This window comes from Cydia pomonella, chromosome 20 (genome assembly GCF_033807575.1).
Source record: "Cydia pomonella isolate Wapato2018A chromosome 20, ilCydPomo1, whole genome shotgun sequence".
Taxonomy (NCBI): Eukaryota; Metazoa; Arthropoda; class Insecta; order Lepidoptera; family Tortricidae; genus Cydia; species Cydia pomonella.
Window position 1 is genome coordinate 12,478,492 of NC_084722.1, and position 19,266 is coordinate 12,497,757.

The 19,266-nt window shown below is 39.1% G+C and overlaps 2 protein-coding genes across 4 annotated transcripts; one reads left to right on the top strand and one right to left on the bottom strand.

Annotated features, from left to right (window-relative positions):
- The first annotated feature begins 126 nt into the window (after window positions 1-126).
- On the top strand, window positions 127-15,663 carry LOC133529019 (protein D2-like). Of its 3 annotated transcripts, none has more exons than XM_061866605.1 (6): window positions 127-271; window positions 4,337-4,433; window positions 9,128-9,251; window positions 11,549-11,679; window positions 12,303-12,385; window positions 14,292-15,663. In XM_061866605.1, the coding sequence occupies exons 2-6, from the start codon at window positions 4,353-4,355 to the stop codon at window positions 14,428-14,430; spliced, it is 558 nt and encodes a 185-aa protein (XP_061722589.1). In that variant the 5' UTR covers window positions 127-271; window positions 4,337-4,352; the 3' UTR covers window positions 14,431-15,663. The 3 variants fall into 3 exon arrangements, with proteins under 3 accessions (XP_061722589.1, XP_061722588.1, XP_061722587.1); XM_061866604.1 differs by having other exon boundaries at window positions 132-271; window positions 4,315-4,433; XM_061866603.1 differs by lacking the exon at window positions 127-271 and having other exon boundaries at window positions 4,154-4,433.
- A 373-nt stretch (window positions 15,664-16,036) lies between these two features.
- Window positions 16,037-16,408, bottom strand: LOC133529328 (uncharacterized). Its single transcript, XM_061867025.1, has one exon. The coding sequence runs from the start codon at window positions 16,406-16,408 to the stop codon at window positions 16,037-16,039; it is 372 nt and encodes a 123-aa protein (XP_061723009.1).
- Between the last annotated feature and the right edge of the window lie 2,858 nt (window positions 16,409-19,266).

Genomic DNA, 19,266 nt, shown 5'->3' on the forward strand with positions numbered 1-19,266 from the left:
TTCAAAAAAATCTATTACTAGCCTTAGGTTCCAGGTCTGTGGAGCCCTTAATATATTCAAAGCAGTTCGTTTCGTTCATTCATTGCGTCTAGTTTGTCTATGCTACAATATAACTGTCAAGACTCAAGTTGTCAACTAAGTTGTCATTGTTGTCAACCTCAACTTGCCGGTAGAAAAGCGGCGTGCATTATCAGTTTATCTTCAGTTTATTTTGCATTATATTCTCGCCAGGTATAACCAGGAAATCCTGCTCTAAAAGAAACAAACAGTAGTAAGTAAACTTTTTAATACTGGTACTAAACTACAACGACTGCCCAATATTCTTAACAGCTGGGTAAATTTATTTCGTATTGGAACGTAGACAAACTACCTATACTCTATCTTGGGTAAATTATCATATTGCGTAACGCTTGCAGTTTGCAATACATTTATCTATATTACCTTTAATACAACAGTACAGTAACTGTTTGCTTTGTATGCCGATTGGCGAATTTTTTTATTTTAAACTTTTCTACCCACATACTGTGGGTACTCATTAGAATCAATTGTTTCATGCATCGAGTTATTATTACTTTAGTTAGAGAATCCATACCAAACAGTGAAATTGTCGCAATCTGTACCACGCCATGAAATTTATGGCGCTTACACGTTTACGACGCGAAATACACGCTCCGTCCGCTTCAATAGTTTGTTGTCGGCCGACAACAACTCGTGGCGCATAATACTGATCCTCTGTGCTGGTTCTATAAGTAGTAATAAAAGTTCAATGGCTTCATGGCAGTTATATTAAATTTGGTATAATCTTTTAACCAACTTAATTAAATACATTTATTTCAGACACAACAGACAATTAAGTCTTAATAAATTACAAGATGAAACTTATCTTATAATCTTGCCACCAAAATAAAAACTGTTACCTAAATTACAAATAAATAAAAATAGTAAGTTTGATTATAAATATTCAGAAAATATTTGTGAATTTTAGATTAAATAATTGAGCTCAGGACAGTATGAGGTATTAAATTAAACCACTCTAGCTTAGTTATACACCGTGTTTTTATTGAATTCCGTTAACTTCGGGGTATTGGTAAGTATGTTTAAGGAAACTACATGACATAGTTAATTTTCCAAAAAAAATGTTTTTTAAATATTTTTTTAACTTATTAAAAAAAAATACATAGCCACACTTATAAATACAACAACCTGGGTAAATATTACATTATAATAATCCTAGAATAAATAATTTATTACTACAATACAACAGAGATACTACAGTATAGTGTCTATAGTTTATAATACAAGTACATTAAATTTGGAGATGTAAAAAGTTCCCTCATCCCCTAAAATGTGGGCTGTATTCACTCATCAAGACACCCTGATATAGGCTGAGAACGAGTGTGTACATGCTGCTCTTCTCTGGCTTTGCTTTTTCTCATCTCGTCTTGCGCTTCTCCAATTGGATCGAAGAGGTGCCGAGACTCCGGGATAGGCTCTTGACGCGTGTGTACAGCCGGCATAAGATGTAAGGCTCCGTCCCTAGACCATAAAGGACATCACAAATTAATCTTGTTACAAGCAAAGACTTGTTGATTAAGGACATTTAAATGTCAGCATATTGATGTCGTAGGGTGTAGTGTAAAAACTATAGTCTAGGTTTTTAATCTGATATTTTTCATAAGGAAATAATAAATAAAGAGTTTGAGAATAGTTTTCTGTGTTGCAAAACACATTGTATTATTCTTATCATATGTTGTTCACCTTGAAGTAAGTAATAACATTTTATTGCATAGTCAAAATGAACGTTTTTTTTTCTTAGTCTATTATAGTATCCCACTGCCTCTCCCTTTCATCTCTACAAATTATATACAAATGAACATGTTTGAACAAAATTTGAAAGATATACAATCACCTGCTATATGTATTAGTCAAGAAAACAATTCACACAAAAGTATATCACTCTTTTCTTTTATAGCTCTACAAATAGCATCACTTTGGTGGGGTGGCTCCCACACTAGTATCTCCTGAGCGTCGACATCTAGTCAACATGAACTCTATGGCTGCTGCTCGACGCAACGTCGGCGCAATTGCTAAGCGACGCCATTTTCCATAGCGCTGACTAGACGCCGACGCTCAAAAGACGCTAGTGTGGGTGGCACGTTGTTGTGCAAGATACATACTATTGTAGACTGTGTTAAAGGTTTTAACACAGTTTGGAAATATACAATAAAAAATCAGGACCTTTTTTTAACAAAACTCTTGAAAAAAATATGTTATAGCCCATACGAGTTAAAAACTAGATAAAAATTCGAATGAAAAAGTGACTTAAACCCAAACGAATACTCGCAGTTAAGAATATTCCCTGCGTCGTGAATCTTGGGTTGAATGAACACATCATGCGATCGACAGCCCGCCTGTTTCCGGCCGGGCGTCCCTACACTACATCTGCATCATGAATCGGTAGCAAAATATTATTTTTTTATGTTTTTCCATGTAGGACCCTCAATAGAGGAATCTCAATAAAATGCAACTCCGTGTCTGTTTATACGGTTTTCTCTATAACTATCAGACAGACAATGCAGTCAAGTCAGTCAGACTAAACAACGAGTTACAATGGCACTAACCGCTCGCATCGACTCTCGACCGACACCCACCTGAAAGCGTTATGATCAAAAGTACATACGGGCACACAAGTGCTTTAAAGCTTTTCATTTGGGTTGCTGGAAAAACTCCCGCTTAGTCGCACCTGGGGTTTACATATGAAAAAATGTAATATCCTGACAAGAGGCCGGTCATTCTAAAATTCCTGACATTTCCTGGACGGTCATTGTTTCATAAATCCGCCCATTAAATCCGTTATGCTAAAACCTTTTATGGGCTATTAGCCCCTTGTCTCGTCATAATACGCTATAGCTAGTAGCATAACCTTCCCTTTATTCTATACCAACTTCAAACTATTAGGTAGCTTCTAGTGGTTATTTGAGGTTTCAAAAATACTCTGACATTGGCCAAGTCCCACCGCAAACCTAACAAAGGACCATAAATCCTGACATGTCAGGAAAACCTAACGTAGGCACACCGCACTTTGGCTAAAAATATCAGAAATCAAGTACCGACATCTCTATGGTCACGTAAGATGAAACATGGTGATCAAAACTACACACGGGCATCAAATGTTTTCATATGGCTTACCGCAAAACTCCCGCTTAGGTGCATCACCCAGACATGGGCTGAAGATATCAGAAATTACGAGGAAAGGGGACGACGGGTTCTCCATTCAAACGTAGTCCCCATTTTATTCTCTGGATATTAACATTGCGGAAAATATTTTTTATAAAATTACATGTTTATTGATGTACGATTCCCATCGAACGGGCGGAGTCAAAGCGCATTTCACATTTGTACCTACGGCAGCAAGCCGGTCGGCTCGTCGCGGACGCGGTCGGCTCCGGACGGACTCCATAACTTCTGCCATACGTAACATTATAATTAGGTGTAACATATACATACACTTACAACACAAATACAACATATATACATAACATTATGTACCATGACAATTAGTTACAAAGTAAGTAAACAAATTGATGTCTGTCGATGAACCACTTAAAAATTATAATTAGGTGGGTGCCATCAAAGTTTTACCTAACTCATTATAAATGATATTTTCTGCTACTTTGTTAAAAAATAACACCTTCAGTGCGACATTGTGTAGATTTGAACATTACTGATTTTGTACTAGTGTTTTTAAAACTCGGGTCGTAAGTCCTCTGCATGTTCACTCGACTGTTTTTCATTTATACTCATATAAGTAAATAAATCGAAACTCAAGTTCTTTTCAAATTGTTAGAGACCGGAGTTGTAGAGACTTGAATCTTATTCAAAGAACTCTCATATTACTCGTTCATCACCCATTCATTAAATTATTCAACCACTTCAAGACAAGTAAAACTGAGTAGGTTTAAAACTTTAGGACAAGTGGAATTTCTATGTTCCAAACCATCTCCAGCAAAACTTTATATTACTCAACATTTAATCCCAAACAGTTTATTTTTATGTAAGTATTAATTTCAAATACATTTAGCATACGAACACTTTTTAGCACAACACTACGCCTCGCGCACTCTGAAACCGGTTTCATTCATAAACAACACTGGCAATATAAAACTAGCATTTCACTCCCAACCGGTCACTAGAGCACTCGCGTTCTCAATTTAAAATTATATATTTTTAAATTGTGTTCCGTTCCAAATTCTAAATTGTTTTTTTTTTTCAAAATGTTTCGGATACTGAGATGTGCGTTGATTTTTTTGATAGCGGTCAGCATGGTCAATTTTAGGGTGTTCACGAGAGCCATGTCGACGGTGTCCAAGTCGTTCAGCGCCCACGGCGTTGTCGCCGATGTCATCCCGGTGGCTCCAGAGGCTCTTGCTGCCGTAAGTACTTAATTTATTTTACAGTACATATGGGGCTACTTTATAGCACTAGTGCGAGAAGTAGCATATTACGTTACTGTGTCGAACATTTAAAGGGCCATATGTACTGTAAAACGTTGTACGATACATGTGCGAATAGGTAATTCGCAACTCGTGTCGATTTAAAACACTCCCTTCGGTCGTGTTTTAATTTATCGCCACTCGTTTCGAATTTCCTATTTTTCGCACTTGTATCGTAATGTACTATTTTATTATACACGGTGTCCGTGAGGAAACGGAAAGATTTTAACAGTATATTCCGGATCGTATTTAGAGATAAAAATGTCATATATATTTTTTTTTTTAATTCGCCTAGTTGCAGAGTTAATTCCAATTAAAAAAAAACAAATCACTTTTTTCATTGTGTTACAGTGCATAACGCCTTTTGGTGGTGATGTCGCCACTATGGGACCTAATCTAGACAACCTTGAGACATGAAAGTGCGAACAATTTTTTTTGTCGGATTTGACTTAAATTAGTATAAGATTTTTTTTCCTTGTCATGACCTCAGGGATACCTGGTAAATTTTTTCCGTTTCCTCACGGGCACCGAGTATATAAGTATGCATATTATAAGTAGTATAGTTAGTCATAGTCACTTTTTCATGTGAGATTACCGAGAATTTTTCCAACTATTTGCAAAAACTTCGCAACTTGCAATCCAATTTTTCAATTAGAAAATTTTGAAATAAGAAGACGCCATTTCCTACCTTTTTCTACTGATAAAGGTGGCAAATGTGGCAATCGAGCACGCAGGCAATGGTTTTTACAAGCTTTTATTTAACTTGCAATCTAAGTATGTATGTTTGTACGAGTCAAATCTTGCAAGTTAAATGTGACCCACTTTCCAGATACATATGTAAGTCGGGTGACAATGCAATATTATGGTACCATCGAGCTGATCTGATGATGGTGACAGGAGGTGGCCCTAGAAACTCTATGATACAACAATGCAACCTAATTGTGTTTAGGGGTTTTAGAATTGTCTCGATGAGTATTAGTTGCCTATGGAAAAAAAAAAACTACAGCCAGCGATAGAATCTTGTACTTACCAAAAATGAAATTTTTGCTAAAAACGTATTTTACTAGGTACTACTTAATAGTAATAATACATAGTGGTATATTGCCTAGGTACCAAACAGCCGATAATATATATTTTACTTGTATTGGTCCACATTATAAGAAGGTAGTTACCACTAGCCGAACTCTTTATAAAGAATATTACTTTATTTTCATGAAGAGAAATATAATAAGGAGGCTTTTATTTTTCGACAATAGGTACAAAAACTAAATCCGTTACTTACATAGTTTAGGAGGAAAAACGGTTTTAAGAGTTCATTGGGTGCCGTGATTCCTTAACCTTTTCAACGCCAAAGACCACTAAAACGGTCATCGTCTGTCGTGCCCGCGACGCCAATGACCATTAAAAAGGCTATGGCGGACGTTGTCAAAGCGACTTTCCTACTGTCAGTTAAGCTTCATATTCGCTCTTCACCAGTTAACTTTTTGGCGTCCATGGCATTTCTTGACACGTGTGGAACAGCGTTGAAAAGGTTAAAGGGTAGTAGGGAGTTGAAATGTTGTGCATGGTATTATATCCTTATAAGGCATCGTTTGGCTCTAGTTTCCAACTCCAATCGTCGGGGGAAAATTTTCGGCTTGGCTATTGAGGTCTGTTTGCCAGACTATATTACAAAAATTATCTTCCGTAAGTGTATACAGGCTCAGGGAATATGGTCCCTGATACTTCTTATTCTTAAATATATCTGTATTCCGGATTTTAATTCGCCTATTCATACGTTTTGTGTTATACATTTGATTGTTTAAAAAATCGTCTGTAGTTTCGAAATATAACATTCGTTCGACAATCGGGAAGGTTCACAAATTTTTTGAAGTATGTTTTTTTATGGTAAATTTTCCGTATTACATGTGTATAGGTTTCCTGATTAAAGTATTATTGACGTTTCAGTACAATAACATTTAGTATGAATTAAAACTTAACATCCGTAACGTTCGTTGTTATCATTTAGAATCACAGTTTACACATACGCATATTAACTTGTATAAACAGTCGTGTATTAAATGCACACTGGGTACAATCGTAAATAACCGCTTGTGGTTGTGGTTGCAGGTACAGTAATAATTACTAATGACGTTGCAGTAACTAGCAGTATTCTACATCTGAGGTAGATTTAATCAGTAATCAGAAATTTTCTTCGTTACGAAGGTGGTACATATTATTGGGTTAGTTTAAGATTAAGATGATAAGGTGTGAAAACCTATTTTTTTTATCAATAAATGATCGTATCGTATCGTTCATATGTCAGATATCAACGATGCTTTGACAGACAGGGATGATTGGATACTTGATAATAATCTTCTTATCAATCTAAGTAAAACGCAATATATGCAATGTCATTCTTCTAGAACGACACCACCACAAATTATTCATTGACAACTTTCCCTTACAGAAAAGTAGTATCAATAATTTTTTAGGTTTGAATATTGACTCCTCTCTAAACTCTAGAAAACATATTATGTGTAAAAAAAACTAGACCGTTTCATTTTCGCCTTAAGAATACTACACGAAGCGGCCAGCTTACCACCAGCACGTCTCATCTATTCTCAATTATGGTCTCATCCTATGGGGTAACTCTGTGGATGTTGAAAGAGCATTCAAATTACAGAAAAAATGTTTGTGCAGTATTTAACGCTTAAATAAACAGTAGCTGTAGACCACTGTTCAAAAAGCTTAACATCTTGCCTTTAGCATGTATTTACATTCTAAAAATAACTTTGTAACATTTGTATGCTGTTTTGAACAGTTGGAAAATGCGAATCATTTTTTTACACTCACACATGTAATCTTTACCGTTTCTCTGCAAATAAATTACCTATTGTTTGTTTCTTTGACCGGATTCGATCCGGCGTTACCCATTCGGTCACGGCGACATCCTTCCTAATTTTTAAAAGGTATATGCAATCTATCAAGGCTAGGCGCGAATAGTAGGTATTGCCTTATTGTAAACACAAAGTCCACCGGTGAGTTAAAATAGTGTTACTGTTAGTACCAGTGTAATAGCTGTAATCAATTCGTCAATTTACTGCATTTCCATCGCACCTCGTTATACAGAATGAAAAGTAGATTGTGGTCATTATTTACGTATTCTGTAAGGTACTAATGAATATGGTTTGCTATTGTAGTGTTAATCTATTTATATTACGAATGTCGTTTGCTGTTGCTGAGTCTGTTAGGCTACGATTATTCACGAGGAATCCGAAAGATTTTAATGATGTATTCTTGATGACTAAAATATCATATAAACTTATCTGGAATTCGCCTAGTTTCACAGTTAAAGCCAACTGAAAAAAAAATACATATTTTTATTGTTCCTTAGTGCCAAACACCTTTTTGATGGCGATGTTGCTACTATGGGACGTAGTCTAAATATCCTCATTGATAGATGTAAAAAAAATGACAAATTTCATTTTAAGTTACAGGTTTACTATAAAATTTGATTTTTATGTACAAATACATTAAAGAAAATCAAACAAAAAAAATGTTTATGGCGAAATTTACCTAAACTCATATAACATTTTTTCCTTCTTTAGGCCTCAGAAATGCGTGGTTAAAACCTTTCAGGTTCCTTGTGATACACCGTGTATAAACTTGGTTAATATTATAATAAAACGTATCAGGATTGAACACACTGCATGTACTTAGCGGCTGCATGCTACACACATTGAAGACCGTTCTTCACATCTAGAATACTTACATCATGTAAAGCATTTTTTGTTTTTGAATTTACTAGTATTATATTAAATATTAAAGGAGAATCCTACACAAATCAACCTAGTTCCACAGAAAGCTCAATAATAATAACAAAAGTTGTGGGGTGGGTACTAGACGAAGATAAATAATACACCAATGCTTTTTTTAGGAAACGAACTGTCGTATACTTACAAATATATTTTAACTTATAAGGTATAGAATTGGACAATGGACCTATAGTTCCATTGAATATAAAAGAGTATAAGTATTATTCATAACAAACTTGTTAACTTGTTAATATTATGTCGACTAGTCGAAATAGATGTGTGAATATGTACAAATTCCATAACTCGGAAACAGATATTTGTGATAAACGCAAATAAATTTGCCTTTATCGGTATTCGAACTACCGAGTAGCTGATGGACTATTTAGGTATACTTTTAATTTCATCCAACACCAACTTTTATTTTTAGTTTTGTTATCTCCAGTTTTGTTTACCTGAATGTGGGCGGTCCATCGTCCAACATTACCCAACCGTGTCATCTCAGTGGCAAATATGCCCTAAGGCCCAGTAGTCTCGGGCCTAGGGCGGCCAGATATTAGTGTCTGCAGTCTATATGATAGGTGATGATAAAAAGGGCGGCTAATACTTACTGCAAGGGCCTAGGGCGGTCAAGACTGGAAATCTGCCACTGGCTGTTACATTAATTTGAACCATATAAGTAGAACTATAAAATTGTTTTCTAAACGGGCTCGTTTTCACTGTTAAGGGATTTGGTAACTAGGCGCACTGCATAAAAGAAACAATGCCCTTTGTTTAACAGATTACAGTTTGAGCCAGCAAAACACCTGAGAAAATTTCAACTGTATATAATTGTTTCAGGTGAAATACCCCAGCGGAGCGGTCGTGAGCGAAGGCAATGTGCTCACTCCCACTCAGGTTAAGGACATCCCGCAAATCAGCTGGAATGCCAGTCCGGACAAATACTACACTGTGGCCATGACTGGTGGGTACATCCTTTCATATAACTTCTGATAGATTCTACACCAGCTCCTATGTGTGTTGTAAGTATATACGTAGTGATTGTGAATACTTAATACTGAAGTATACGTAGTGGAGCGCAACTGCAACGCTCCGGTCGCAGCGGGTCTCCTTGCGAATGTAGATACTGCCCTGGCGGAGTAATGCAGGCGTGACTTAGAGCTCCTTTTTTCGTAAACACACAGACAATTTACGCATAACAAAACGTAGAAGTAATAAAGTGACACTTATCTCAGCATATTGCTGGAATCCCGCGGTGTAGCACTGATAATAACACTCAAATAAAGAATGGCGTAGGTGTCAGAAATGATGTACAATCGGGGACATTCGCGGTGAATTAGTTTAGTTTTTTTTTTTGCCTCGATCCTTACGAGCGAGCTGAACTCCTCCTCCCATAGAGATCACCAATTACGATGCAATTAGAATTCTTTATCTTAATAATGAACAGGGTAAAAGCACACAAACAATAGAAAGTAAGGACAGTTTATTAGTTGTTGTTTAGACTAAGCTTCGCCACCCCATAAATATAACAAATTAGGATGCATATAGGATCCCTTATCTTAGTTTGCAAATGCCGGCCGTCACAAAGACAATGGACAACAATAAACTGTACCTGACCTTACCTTTTTGTTTCTACACCCACTTTTTTTAAGTGCCATACGATTGGCCATCACTTTTGTGTTATCGCCTCACCGCCTGCAAGACGTGTAAAAGATTTTCGCCCTTAAGGTGGTTCACCGCGAATGTCCCTGATAGTACCGTTACAATGCAGAAGGAAAAGACCTTGTGGTAAGTATGCATGGCTGCAGTCCATAAGTAATATGTAATATCTAACCGCGACGTGACACACTGAAACTTGCGAGGCGGCTTGCGAGCCTTCCTTTCCTTCAACCAGTGCGAGTTATTTTTCGCCACGGTGAAAGTTCTTATTACGCGAATATTAGATAATCCTGTAGGTTCATACACGATTATTGATTACTATCAAATTCTTCGCATACTTTTCACTCAATCTCGTTTGGACCGGCGCTGGCGCTTGATTCCACCGGTGTCGCTAACGCTAACAAGCAAATTACGGTGCAACCAAATTGGCAACTCAAGGGAATTACGGTGATTGGATAATAGGGCAAAACTCTTGATTTGGTTATGAGACTTATGAGTAGGATAGGTACAAAGAACGGTTACGAACATTGCCATCTCTGTGCATTAAAATGCCCAACCCGGACATAAAACAAGTTTCGTTTTCATAGTAATGCCAGATTTTTCTTTTCAAAATTCAGTCCAAATAAGAAGATTATAATTTTTTAAATTATATGCAGGCGGTTGTTGTCATTAAATTAAAATATAAACTTACTGGGTCGGCACTGCCCTGGTGGGTTTTAGGGACTATTCGGCTGTTGACTGTTTACCTGAATAGGTAGCCTTTAAACATACTTACCTCCAGCACGGATAAAATGAAGTCCTAACGTTCAATGAAAATTAATGGTCTAGAAGAAATCATCTATTTTGTGTTTCTGCTCAATATGAGCATGACAGAGCGCCTCGACAGTCCTCTCACTCGCTCCTGGGTTGAAGTGGCTATTGGCAGAGCAGGTTGTTTGCCTTGCTTGCCCCTGTCAATAGCCATCCTGGATTAGTATTTTTTTTTGTATTGTGCCACTAACATCGCTATTAAGATCTGTAACTAGCAAACTATGGATCAACTTAGTCTGAAATAAATGATTTATTTATTATAATCATAGCCTTTAAACACACTTAGCTCCAGCAAGGATAAAATGAAGTCCTAACGTTCGATGAAAATTAATGGTCTGGAAGAAATCATCTATTTTGTGTTTCTGCTCAACAAGAGCATGGCAGAGCGCCTCGACTGTCCTCTCACTCGCTGTTGCACGTCGCGGTTGAAGTGGCTATTGGCAGAGCCAAGTTGAGCAGGTTGTTTGCCTTGCTTGCCCCTGTCAATAGCCATCCTGGATTAGTCTTTTTTTGAATTATGCCACTAACATCGCTATTAAGATCTGTAACTATCATACTATGGATGAACTTAGTCTGAAATGAATGATTTATTTATTATAATCAGTGGCTTTCTTTGAGCTACACTAAACGCGACAGCAGGTATATCTTAGGGGGAGTGAGGGGGGTTTTCCGTTGGAAAAACAACTGATATTAAAGATCTATTATGCTGTAATTCATTCATTCTTCATCGCAATTATAATCTGTCTACATACGTCCCACATTGTATGAGATTCCTCACTATTTATTTTCCAGACCCCGACGCGCCATCTCGCGCGGAGCCCAAGTTCCGCGAATGGCACCACTGGCTGGTCGGCAACGTGCCCGGCAATAATGTCGCTGCCGGCGAGACGCTGTCCGCGTACGTGGGTTCCGGGCCCCCGCAGGTACGGTACCCGTCCCGAATTTTTCGGGACGTCCCGATATTCAGCTACTGAAGTTACTTTGGCCGGACGAAGCATTTTACAGATGGCGCCAGCATACATTTTACCTTTCAGTCCTACGAAGTGACAAAGTTTTTTTGTTTTATGGCCTTGATGCATAGTCATTAAGCCAAATCATATAGAAAAACCAAAGACGTAAAACCTAAGTGGGCGCCATCTATCAAAACCTTTGAGTTGCCAACCCCATCATACTTCAATATGGTCGAAAAACCAACAGGGATCAGAGTTATTTCGTTAAATAGGTATTTATATTTACTTCTTGTTCCTTGGGTGTCAAACTCAATTCAATTGCAAGATTGAAATATAAAATAAGTCAAAGTAAATAAGATCTATCAGAAGATAAAAATGCCTAGGTACTCTCAGCTCTGTTGGTTTTTGGACCATACAAGGTTACCATGGTCCTTCGGGAAACACCGAAACTAATTAATTACTAAAATATTTATTCGGGTTTCTAGAAAAAACTGCGGTGTATTGTAAAATTGCAAAAGGTGATTTCACGATATATAACAATTATTACGTGTTCCGTATTTGGAATATGGTAAATCTAACCTGGTAACTACCTGCAGGGCACCGGCCTTCACCGCTACGTGTTCCTGGTGTACCAGCAGCCCGGCAAGCTCAACTTCGACGAGCCAAGACTACCTAACACGTAAGCATTTTCTTTTTTTAATGGCTGTAATTTATTATGACTTCGCCAATGTCCATTGTGTACTCGTAGAACAAGACGTTCGGTAGTTTTAATAAAGTCACACCTGAACTAAACAAATACAATGGATTGCCAGGTGTTGATGAAAGAATGCTTAAACGCTGTTCAAGGCTAATTCTTCATTATTGCATAATAAGCTGCAAATACAGGTTGGGCAAATAAGACGTATACATTTTGTTTTTAAATTTTAAGTATATTAAGTTCAAAGATTTTAAAGTATTGTTTTAAATATATATTATTCAGGGTTGGCAAATACATGCGGAACGTGTGCGGCAAATGCATGCGGAATGTCTCACATATGTCCACTAACAACAGGCAAATGTCATCATGGCAATTTTCTGCATATTTTCGGCATATTTGTGTTGGATGGTCGGTTTTAACTGTTTAAATTTCATCAGCTTGTTAGCATATACATGTAAATTTAGATAGCCGCACAGCAAGCTGCAATATTTGGATAATTTGGGTGCCGATCACTGTCACTGTTTCTCGAAATTACTCGAACAAACAACGTGTTTTAAATAACACAAACATTTGAGAAAAATTTGCTTGCTGCTAGAGGTAGACATTTGGCAGAATTTATCTTCCGTATACTATTGCCAACGCTGAATAATACATTTATGATTTTTTTTTTAATAAATTTGCCGCTTAATATAGTTAAAATTTAAAAACAAAGCGTCTCACTCTTATATGCCCAACCTGTGCCCCCTGTGCTGTGCCTGTGTGTGTGTGTGTGTGTGTGTGTGTGTGTGTGTGTGTGTGTGTGTGTGTGTGTGTGTGTGTGTGTGTGTGTGTGTGTGTGTGTGTGTGTGTGTGTGTGTGTGTGTGTGTGTGTGTTTGTGTGTGTGTGTGTGTGTGTGTGTGTGTGTGTGTGTGTGCGTGCCTGTGCCCACTTTAAACAACATTAATGAGCAAAAAACGATAGTTATTTGTGCAACAAAAGAGGAAAGTTAGTTTTTCTTGCTAAATAATAAGCTTTCATATCAGTCTAATTGTCGGTTTTTATACACATCAAGAAGCCAAATAAAGCAAACACTGTCCACATTTGGTAGGTAAAATAACTACATCAATAAGGGCTACCGTTTTAAACAATAAGTTCTAATTAATATACGCAAAGGTATTTTAACGTCTAAATTTGCCATTTTTTCTACCTGATTAATCTTTCATATCTTTTGGTTGGATTTATTGAGCTATATCTCATGTTTACCATGATTAATCAAAGATTGAAAAAGATTTACCACGATTATGAATAGGGACCGTGCGCGTTCGAGGGTCTGCCATCTTGTGGCCTGAATCGGAACCATAAACATGTACATTTACACGTCACGTGTTTTCTTGTGCATAGTAAGTGCTGCCATCCTGTGGGCTACATCGGAACAATAAACATCACATTTACGCCTCGCGCCAAAAATCTGACGACTCCTGTGCTGCCTCCTACAGTTCATGCACGCTCCCTATAAGGAGTGAAAAGTCGCGATAAAAAAGCTTGTAACCCCCAAAAATTCTCAGCATTTGACATTTTAAAAGACCTCTGTCTACACTAGCGCCAAAATTAAACGCGGTAGCCCTCGTTGCACTTAGCACAACTGTTTCTTGTACAGTCGGCATCGAATATGTCAGCGACTTTGGCTGTCACTATCTTTTTTTAATACCACGTTGGTGGCAAGCAAGCATACGGCCCGCTTGATGATAAGCAGTCACCGTAGCCTATGGGCGCCTGCAACTCCAGAGTTACATGCGCGTTACCGACCCTTTTGATACCAACCGTATATAGCTTTTTAATTTGTATACCAGGATTCACACTGCCTTTGCTGCTTTATGTTAAGACATCTACAGTATTGGACTTCTCCAGATCCGGTGACAACCGCGGAGGGTTCTCCATCCACAAGTTCGCGACTAAGCACGGGCTGGGCGCCCCCGTGGCCGGCAACCTGTACCAGGCCGAGTGGGACGACTACGTGCCCCTCCTCTACAAGCAGCTGGGCGCCTAGGCGCGAGGCTTGGATCTTAACATCTAGAGTTACAACTTATGCTGAACACGTTTTTGGGTAATGGATTGTCTTGAACACAGCTTGGACAGAACACGACACAGTTGTAACTCGAAAATATAACAAGATGTTTGAAAGGCGTGTTATTTACAGTGAATATAATTAATTTCTAAATTATATTCATTGTCGCAACCCACAAATGTCCATTTGTGGGTTGCGATAACCTGTCCAAGCTCTGAGACTTCAAAGTAATCTATGTTACTAAATGTTTCTCTGGTTTGAATTTTGAGCACTACTTACAGATACGTTTCAATGTCTATAGTTTTGAATTCCGATTTGGATATAGGTATATGTATATGTTTACTGAATTTAGAACAATAGATATCCAATGCCTGATTTCAAATGTCTGCAGTGGACATAAAATCAACTTAAATCATACATTTGATTCTTTTTTTGAATCTTCATTGGCCCCTATGGGCATTTTCATTTTAACTTGTACTTTAATGCGCAACTTCAGTTGTTTTTAATTCACGTCTAACTGTCACTTTCCAGACAATGTTTTGGTATTGACCGTAAGTTTTGTAACGATTGCTGACGAGCTGTTAATGGGACACAGTTAAGTAAAAACGCCCCTGTGAGACTTAGTTAACCGAGCGAAGCGAGGGCTATTATGATGTAAAGTTGGGCTGTTTTGAACGATTATGATTATACCAACTTATTGGCAACTCCATACCTATTTGAATGACGATTTTTGCACATAATTAGTATTACTATCCACAAACGTGTTAGCGAGATATAAGGCGTATAGAACTTAAGGCCAATTTTTATTACTGCATTCTTAAGATTAAAACAATAATAGTGTTTAACATTGATTTAATTGGACAGAGCTACCAAATCAATAAACAAAAATTGTAAATAATTGGCATAATAATGGCTTTCTAAAGTTAAACTTTAAAATTAACTAAAGAATCGTCTGGAACGAATTCTCCAAAGTATTTGTTAAGATCCAAAATAGTTTTTAAGCATTTTAAGACATTTATTTGCGCATTTATTACCATACCGCGTGTAACTTCCTACTTTTTTAAAACACGATTCAATGTTAGTATTATCATTGTGACATCACATCACTGTGGAGTAGATATGTAAATCTATATTGTTTATCCTAGATACAAGTTTTATAATCACAGCGTATGCATAATCCTGTTCTGGGGTAATGGCAATAAATAATTAACACAATATGGTTTTGTTTTACTCATTTTATTCGCTATGACTAACAACATTCCTTACTGGGAAAAGTGCGAGGACGGTGGAAGGGCCTCTGACTCTTTACGTATATGTTATGGACCAAGTGATAAATTGGGCATTTTTCATAATGCCCGGGCATTATGAAAAATGCCCAATTTGAGATGGCCATGTGATAATAAATATGCAAATAATTAAATTGCCCGGGCATTATACATACTGCCGCTCACCTATTGAGCAAAGTAATAAAAAAACATTTTTCAATACTATTATTTTTAATTTTAACATTAAAGTGAACGTAAACTTCCTTCGTTTCCTAAGATGCATATAGCTATGATCATACATCATCTGCCTGCGCCATTTCCCATCATCTGGGGTCGGCTCTCCTTGTCCGTTTTCTCCATTCTGGGAGATTTTGGGCGATATCTGGGTTCATATTTGCTTGTTTCAGGTCTTTTTGGACCGTCGTTAGCCAAGTGGCGGAGGGCTTTCCGCGGCCATGCTTCGTTGATGGTATGTCTAGGGCTACTCGCATCATGTGGTCTTCAGGGCGCCTGAGGATGTGTCCATACCAGCGCAAACGTTTTTCTTGGACTTTTTCAACTATGGGGGCGATTTTAAAGCTACCTCTGATATATTCGTTCCTGATTTTGTCGAGCCTGGTGACGCCCGCTGGCCAGCGTAACATGCGCATCTCAGTGGTGTGCAGCTTTGTGAGATGTTTCTTGGTAGGTTCCATACAAAATAGCCGGGCGGATCGCGGTTTTGTAGAGTTTCCCTTTGGTTTTTAGGGACATTCTTTTTCTTTCATACCTATGGTTATACAACTAGAAATATAACCCAGAAGAAGCCTAAAGATACTGCTACAAAACAACAACCCTAGAAGATCCGATACTCCAGCATCGTGGCGCCGGTGCTGCTTAACTGAGTAGCGGTGGTCAAGGGAATCACCGCGGAGTTGGGCCGAACCGTCGACGCCAATCCGGTGAGGACAGGCTTTCGGTTCTAGCCCAAATCAGAAGAGGAGTACCGTACAGAGTTCAAGTATCTCGAAAAATTGGACAATGCCCTAGAGTGGAACACCTACGAGTTAGACTCGGATGAGAAGATGAAGGTGGCGCTCCAAGCTTTACCAGCAGACACGCCACTAAACGAAATCAAGAACGCTTGCGTGGACCTCGGGTTCACTGTAGAGCACATCAAGCAGATAAACGCCAGAGAGGGCAAGCCGGGCTGAGTTTACTTCTTGCAGCTCGCCGCCCTTCCTCCCCCTCCCCCTTGCGAGAATATACCACGATCTACAGGGTGAAAGAGTTTCTCTTCCTGAACTCCTTTATAATAGAAGCATGGAGGGGGAAATCTGGACCACCGCAGTGTCACAGCTGCCAGGGCTTCAGACACCATTCGAAGGTCGGTCATAGTCCGCAAAAGTGCGTCTTCTAGTTGTGCAGACCTTATCCAGCAATAAAATGCCGTAGGCCAAAAGAAGAGCCCTATACATGCGCCAACTACACGGGCTCTCATCTAGCCAGTTACAGGAGATGTATCTGAGAGAGGCCCATAATTGGAAGGTGGGCATGAACGCACACACGGTCCGTAAGAAGGCAGGCCCGGTGACGAAGGCTAGCGTTGCAAAACCCACGGTGGAATAGTCGGCGCCCGCATCCCTGATGGCGCTGGCGAATGCCCCTACTCAAGGCGGCGAAAGAGACCAACCAGCGGCCACCAACACCACCAAAAAGGCTACAAAGAAAAACATAAAAAAGACGAAGCCCACAGCTCCTGAAGCTGCAGCTCCAACCCAGCAGCAAGTGACAAGGATCTGGCTGTAATATTATTATCGTAAGGCTTTATTGAAATCAATTTTTCAGCATTTAATCTTATATGTACATCTATAGCTCTATATAAGTTTGACAGCCAATCCCTGGCATCCGTAGTCATTGCGTGCAGATTGCTTTCATGCCTCCCGAAAAACGTCTCTTGGGGCATTCTTCCACAATGTGCGTAGTTGTTTGGTCTGGCGCGCCACATTACAGTTTGGTGAGGGTTTGTAACCCCATTTGTAGAGGTTGTGTTTACAGCAGTGGTTATTTTGTTGATCTCGATACTGATACGCGCATGTAATACCTCTGGTGTTTCAGGCGTCCATAGGCTACGGTGACTGCATACCATCAGGCGGGTCGTATGCTTGTATGCCACTGTCGTGGTATAAAAAAATACTGTTGGAAAACTGAGTTTGTGTGCAGTACGAGTTCCAGTTTTCCTTCCATTCCAGGTTAACGTCGAAGCATACTGGGCCCTGGATTTGGAAGTCTGACCATCTGGTCTACGAGATTTGAGCCGTGCGTTAGGGAAGCTACCCAGTGTTTTTTCTGTTTTATTTATGTAGCTAACCAGAGTCCTCTCCTTCTACATGGTTGAGAGGATGAACCTGAAGAAGCATGTCGTCGCAGTATTCCTCGACACAGAATAGGCGTTCGACAAGGTCTGGCATGAGGGCCTGCAAGCCAAAGCTGTCAACGTCATCGGCCCCACGTCGAGTCATACACGTTGTCAACTCCTTCCTCACCAACCGACGCTTTCAGGTGGCAGTTGACCTCGCGGGAGTCCCATAAGAAAGCTATCTATCGCCATCTTGTTATGCTTGGTACACCGATGATATTTCGGTGGTTGGCCGCGTCAAGCTGGGTCTGTTCGCAGACGACGCAGTGTACTACGCGTCGTCCATCACACCAACCCACGCCTCACTGAAGATAAATCGCTAGCTTGATGTCCTACCTGAGTGGCTGACCAAACGGAGGTTCTAGTTGGACGTCACCAAGACGCAGCCGCTCCTCACGAGAGCAGCCCATGCGAGCAATTACTAGGCGAGGAGATATATTGGAAGCTCATGGCACAATTCCTAGAGGTCACACAGGGGCATCACAACGGAGCAACACACGGAGGAGTTAGTGAGACCGGCTATAACTGTGCGTACCCTGCTTCGTCTACTGCTCCACAGCAGCCATTCCCCATACGAACAAAGCTGGGGATCTATAAGACTTACTTGCCAGGACTCTCCTGCTAGGAGACGCTGAGTCTCCAAGCGATTGTTAGAGCGCCGCCAAAAAGGGCCAGAAATGGCCACCTCAAATCCCCCAGAAAGGGAAGTAAAAAAAAGAAGTAGGTTTTTACTATAATTCGAAACTGAATTACAAAAATAAGATCCGTCCGCGTCCGCACGTTGCTATCACCGTCTCTGGTTGGTCAACGTTTCACGCGTTTGTTTTCCTCCTCACACCTCATCCAATGTATCTTTATTATCAAATTGCCCAACGACCATGTAGCAATATTCATAATGACCAGACAATGTGATAAATAATGAAGTTCAGGTAATAATTTATCACTTGGCCCGATATAGCTTGCCATTATTCATAATGCCCGGGCATTATATATAATGCCCACATTAATCACTTGGTCCATGACATATATATCAAAATCAAAGTTACCCATGCGCCAACATCAACAGCATCAACTAGAGTAAAAGAGGAGAGAGAGCGTCAAACGAAATTTTAAAAGGGGTTATTAGCAATAATATAACGAGAAAAAATATAAATT

Coding starts and splice junctions, on each gene's coding strand:
- LOC133529328 (XM_061867025.1), bottom strand. CDS start 16,408: ATGGAACCTACCAAGAAACATCTCACAAAGCTGCACACCACTGAGATG.
- LOC133529019 (XM_061866603.1), top strand. CDS start 4,275: ATGTTTCGGATACTGAGATGTGCGTTGATTTTTTTGATAGCGGTCAGC. Junction 9,252..11,548: donor CTACACTGTGGCCATGACTG/GTGGGTACATCC, acceptor TTTATTTTCCAG/ACCCCGACGCGCCATCTCGC. Junction 12,386..14,291: donor GAGCCAAGACTACCTAACAC/GTAAGCATTTTC, acceptor GGACTTCTCCAG/ATCCGGTGACAACCGCGGAG.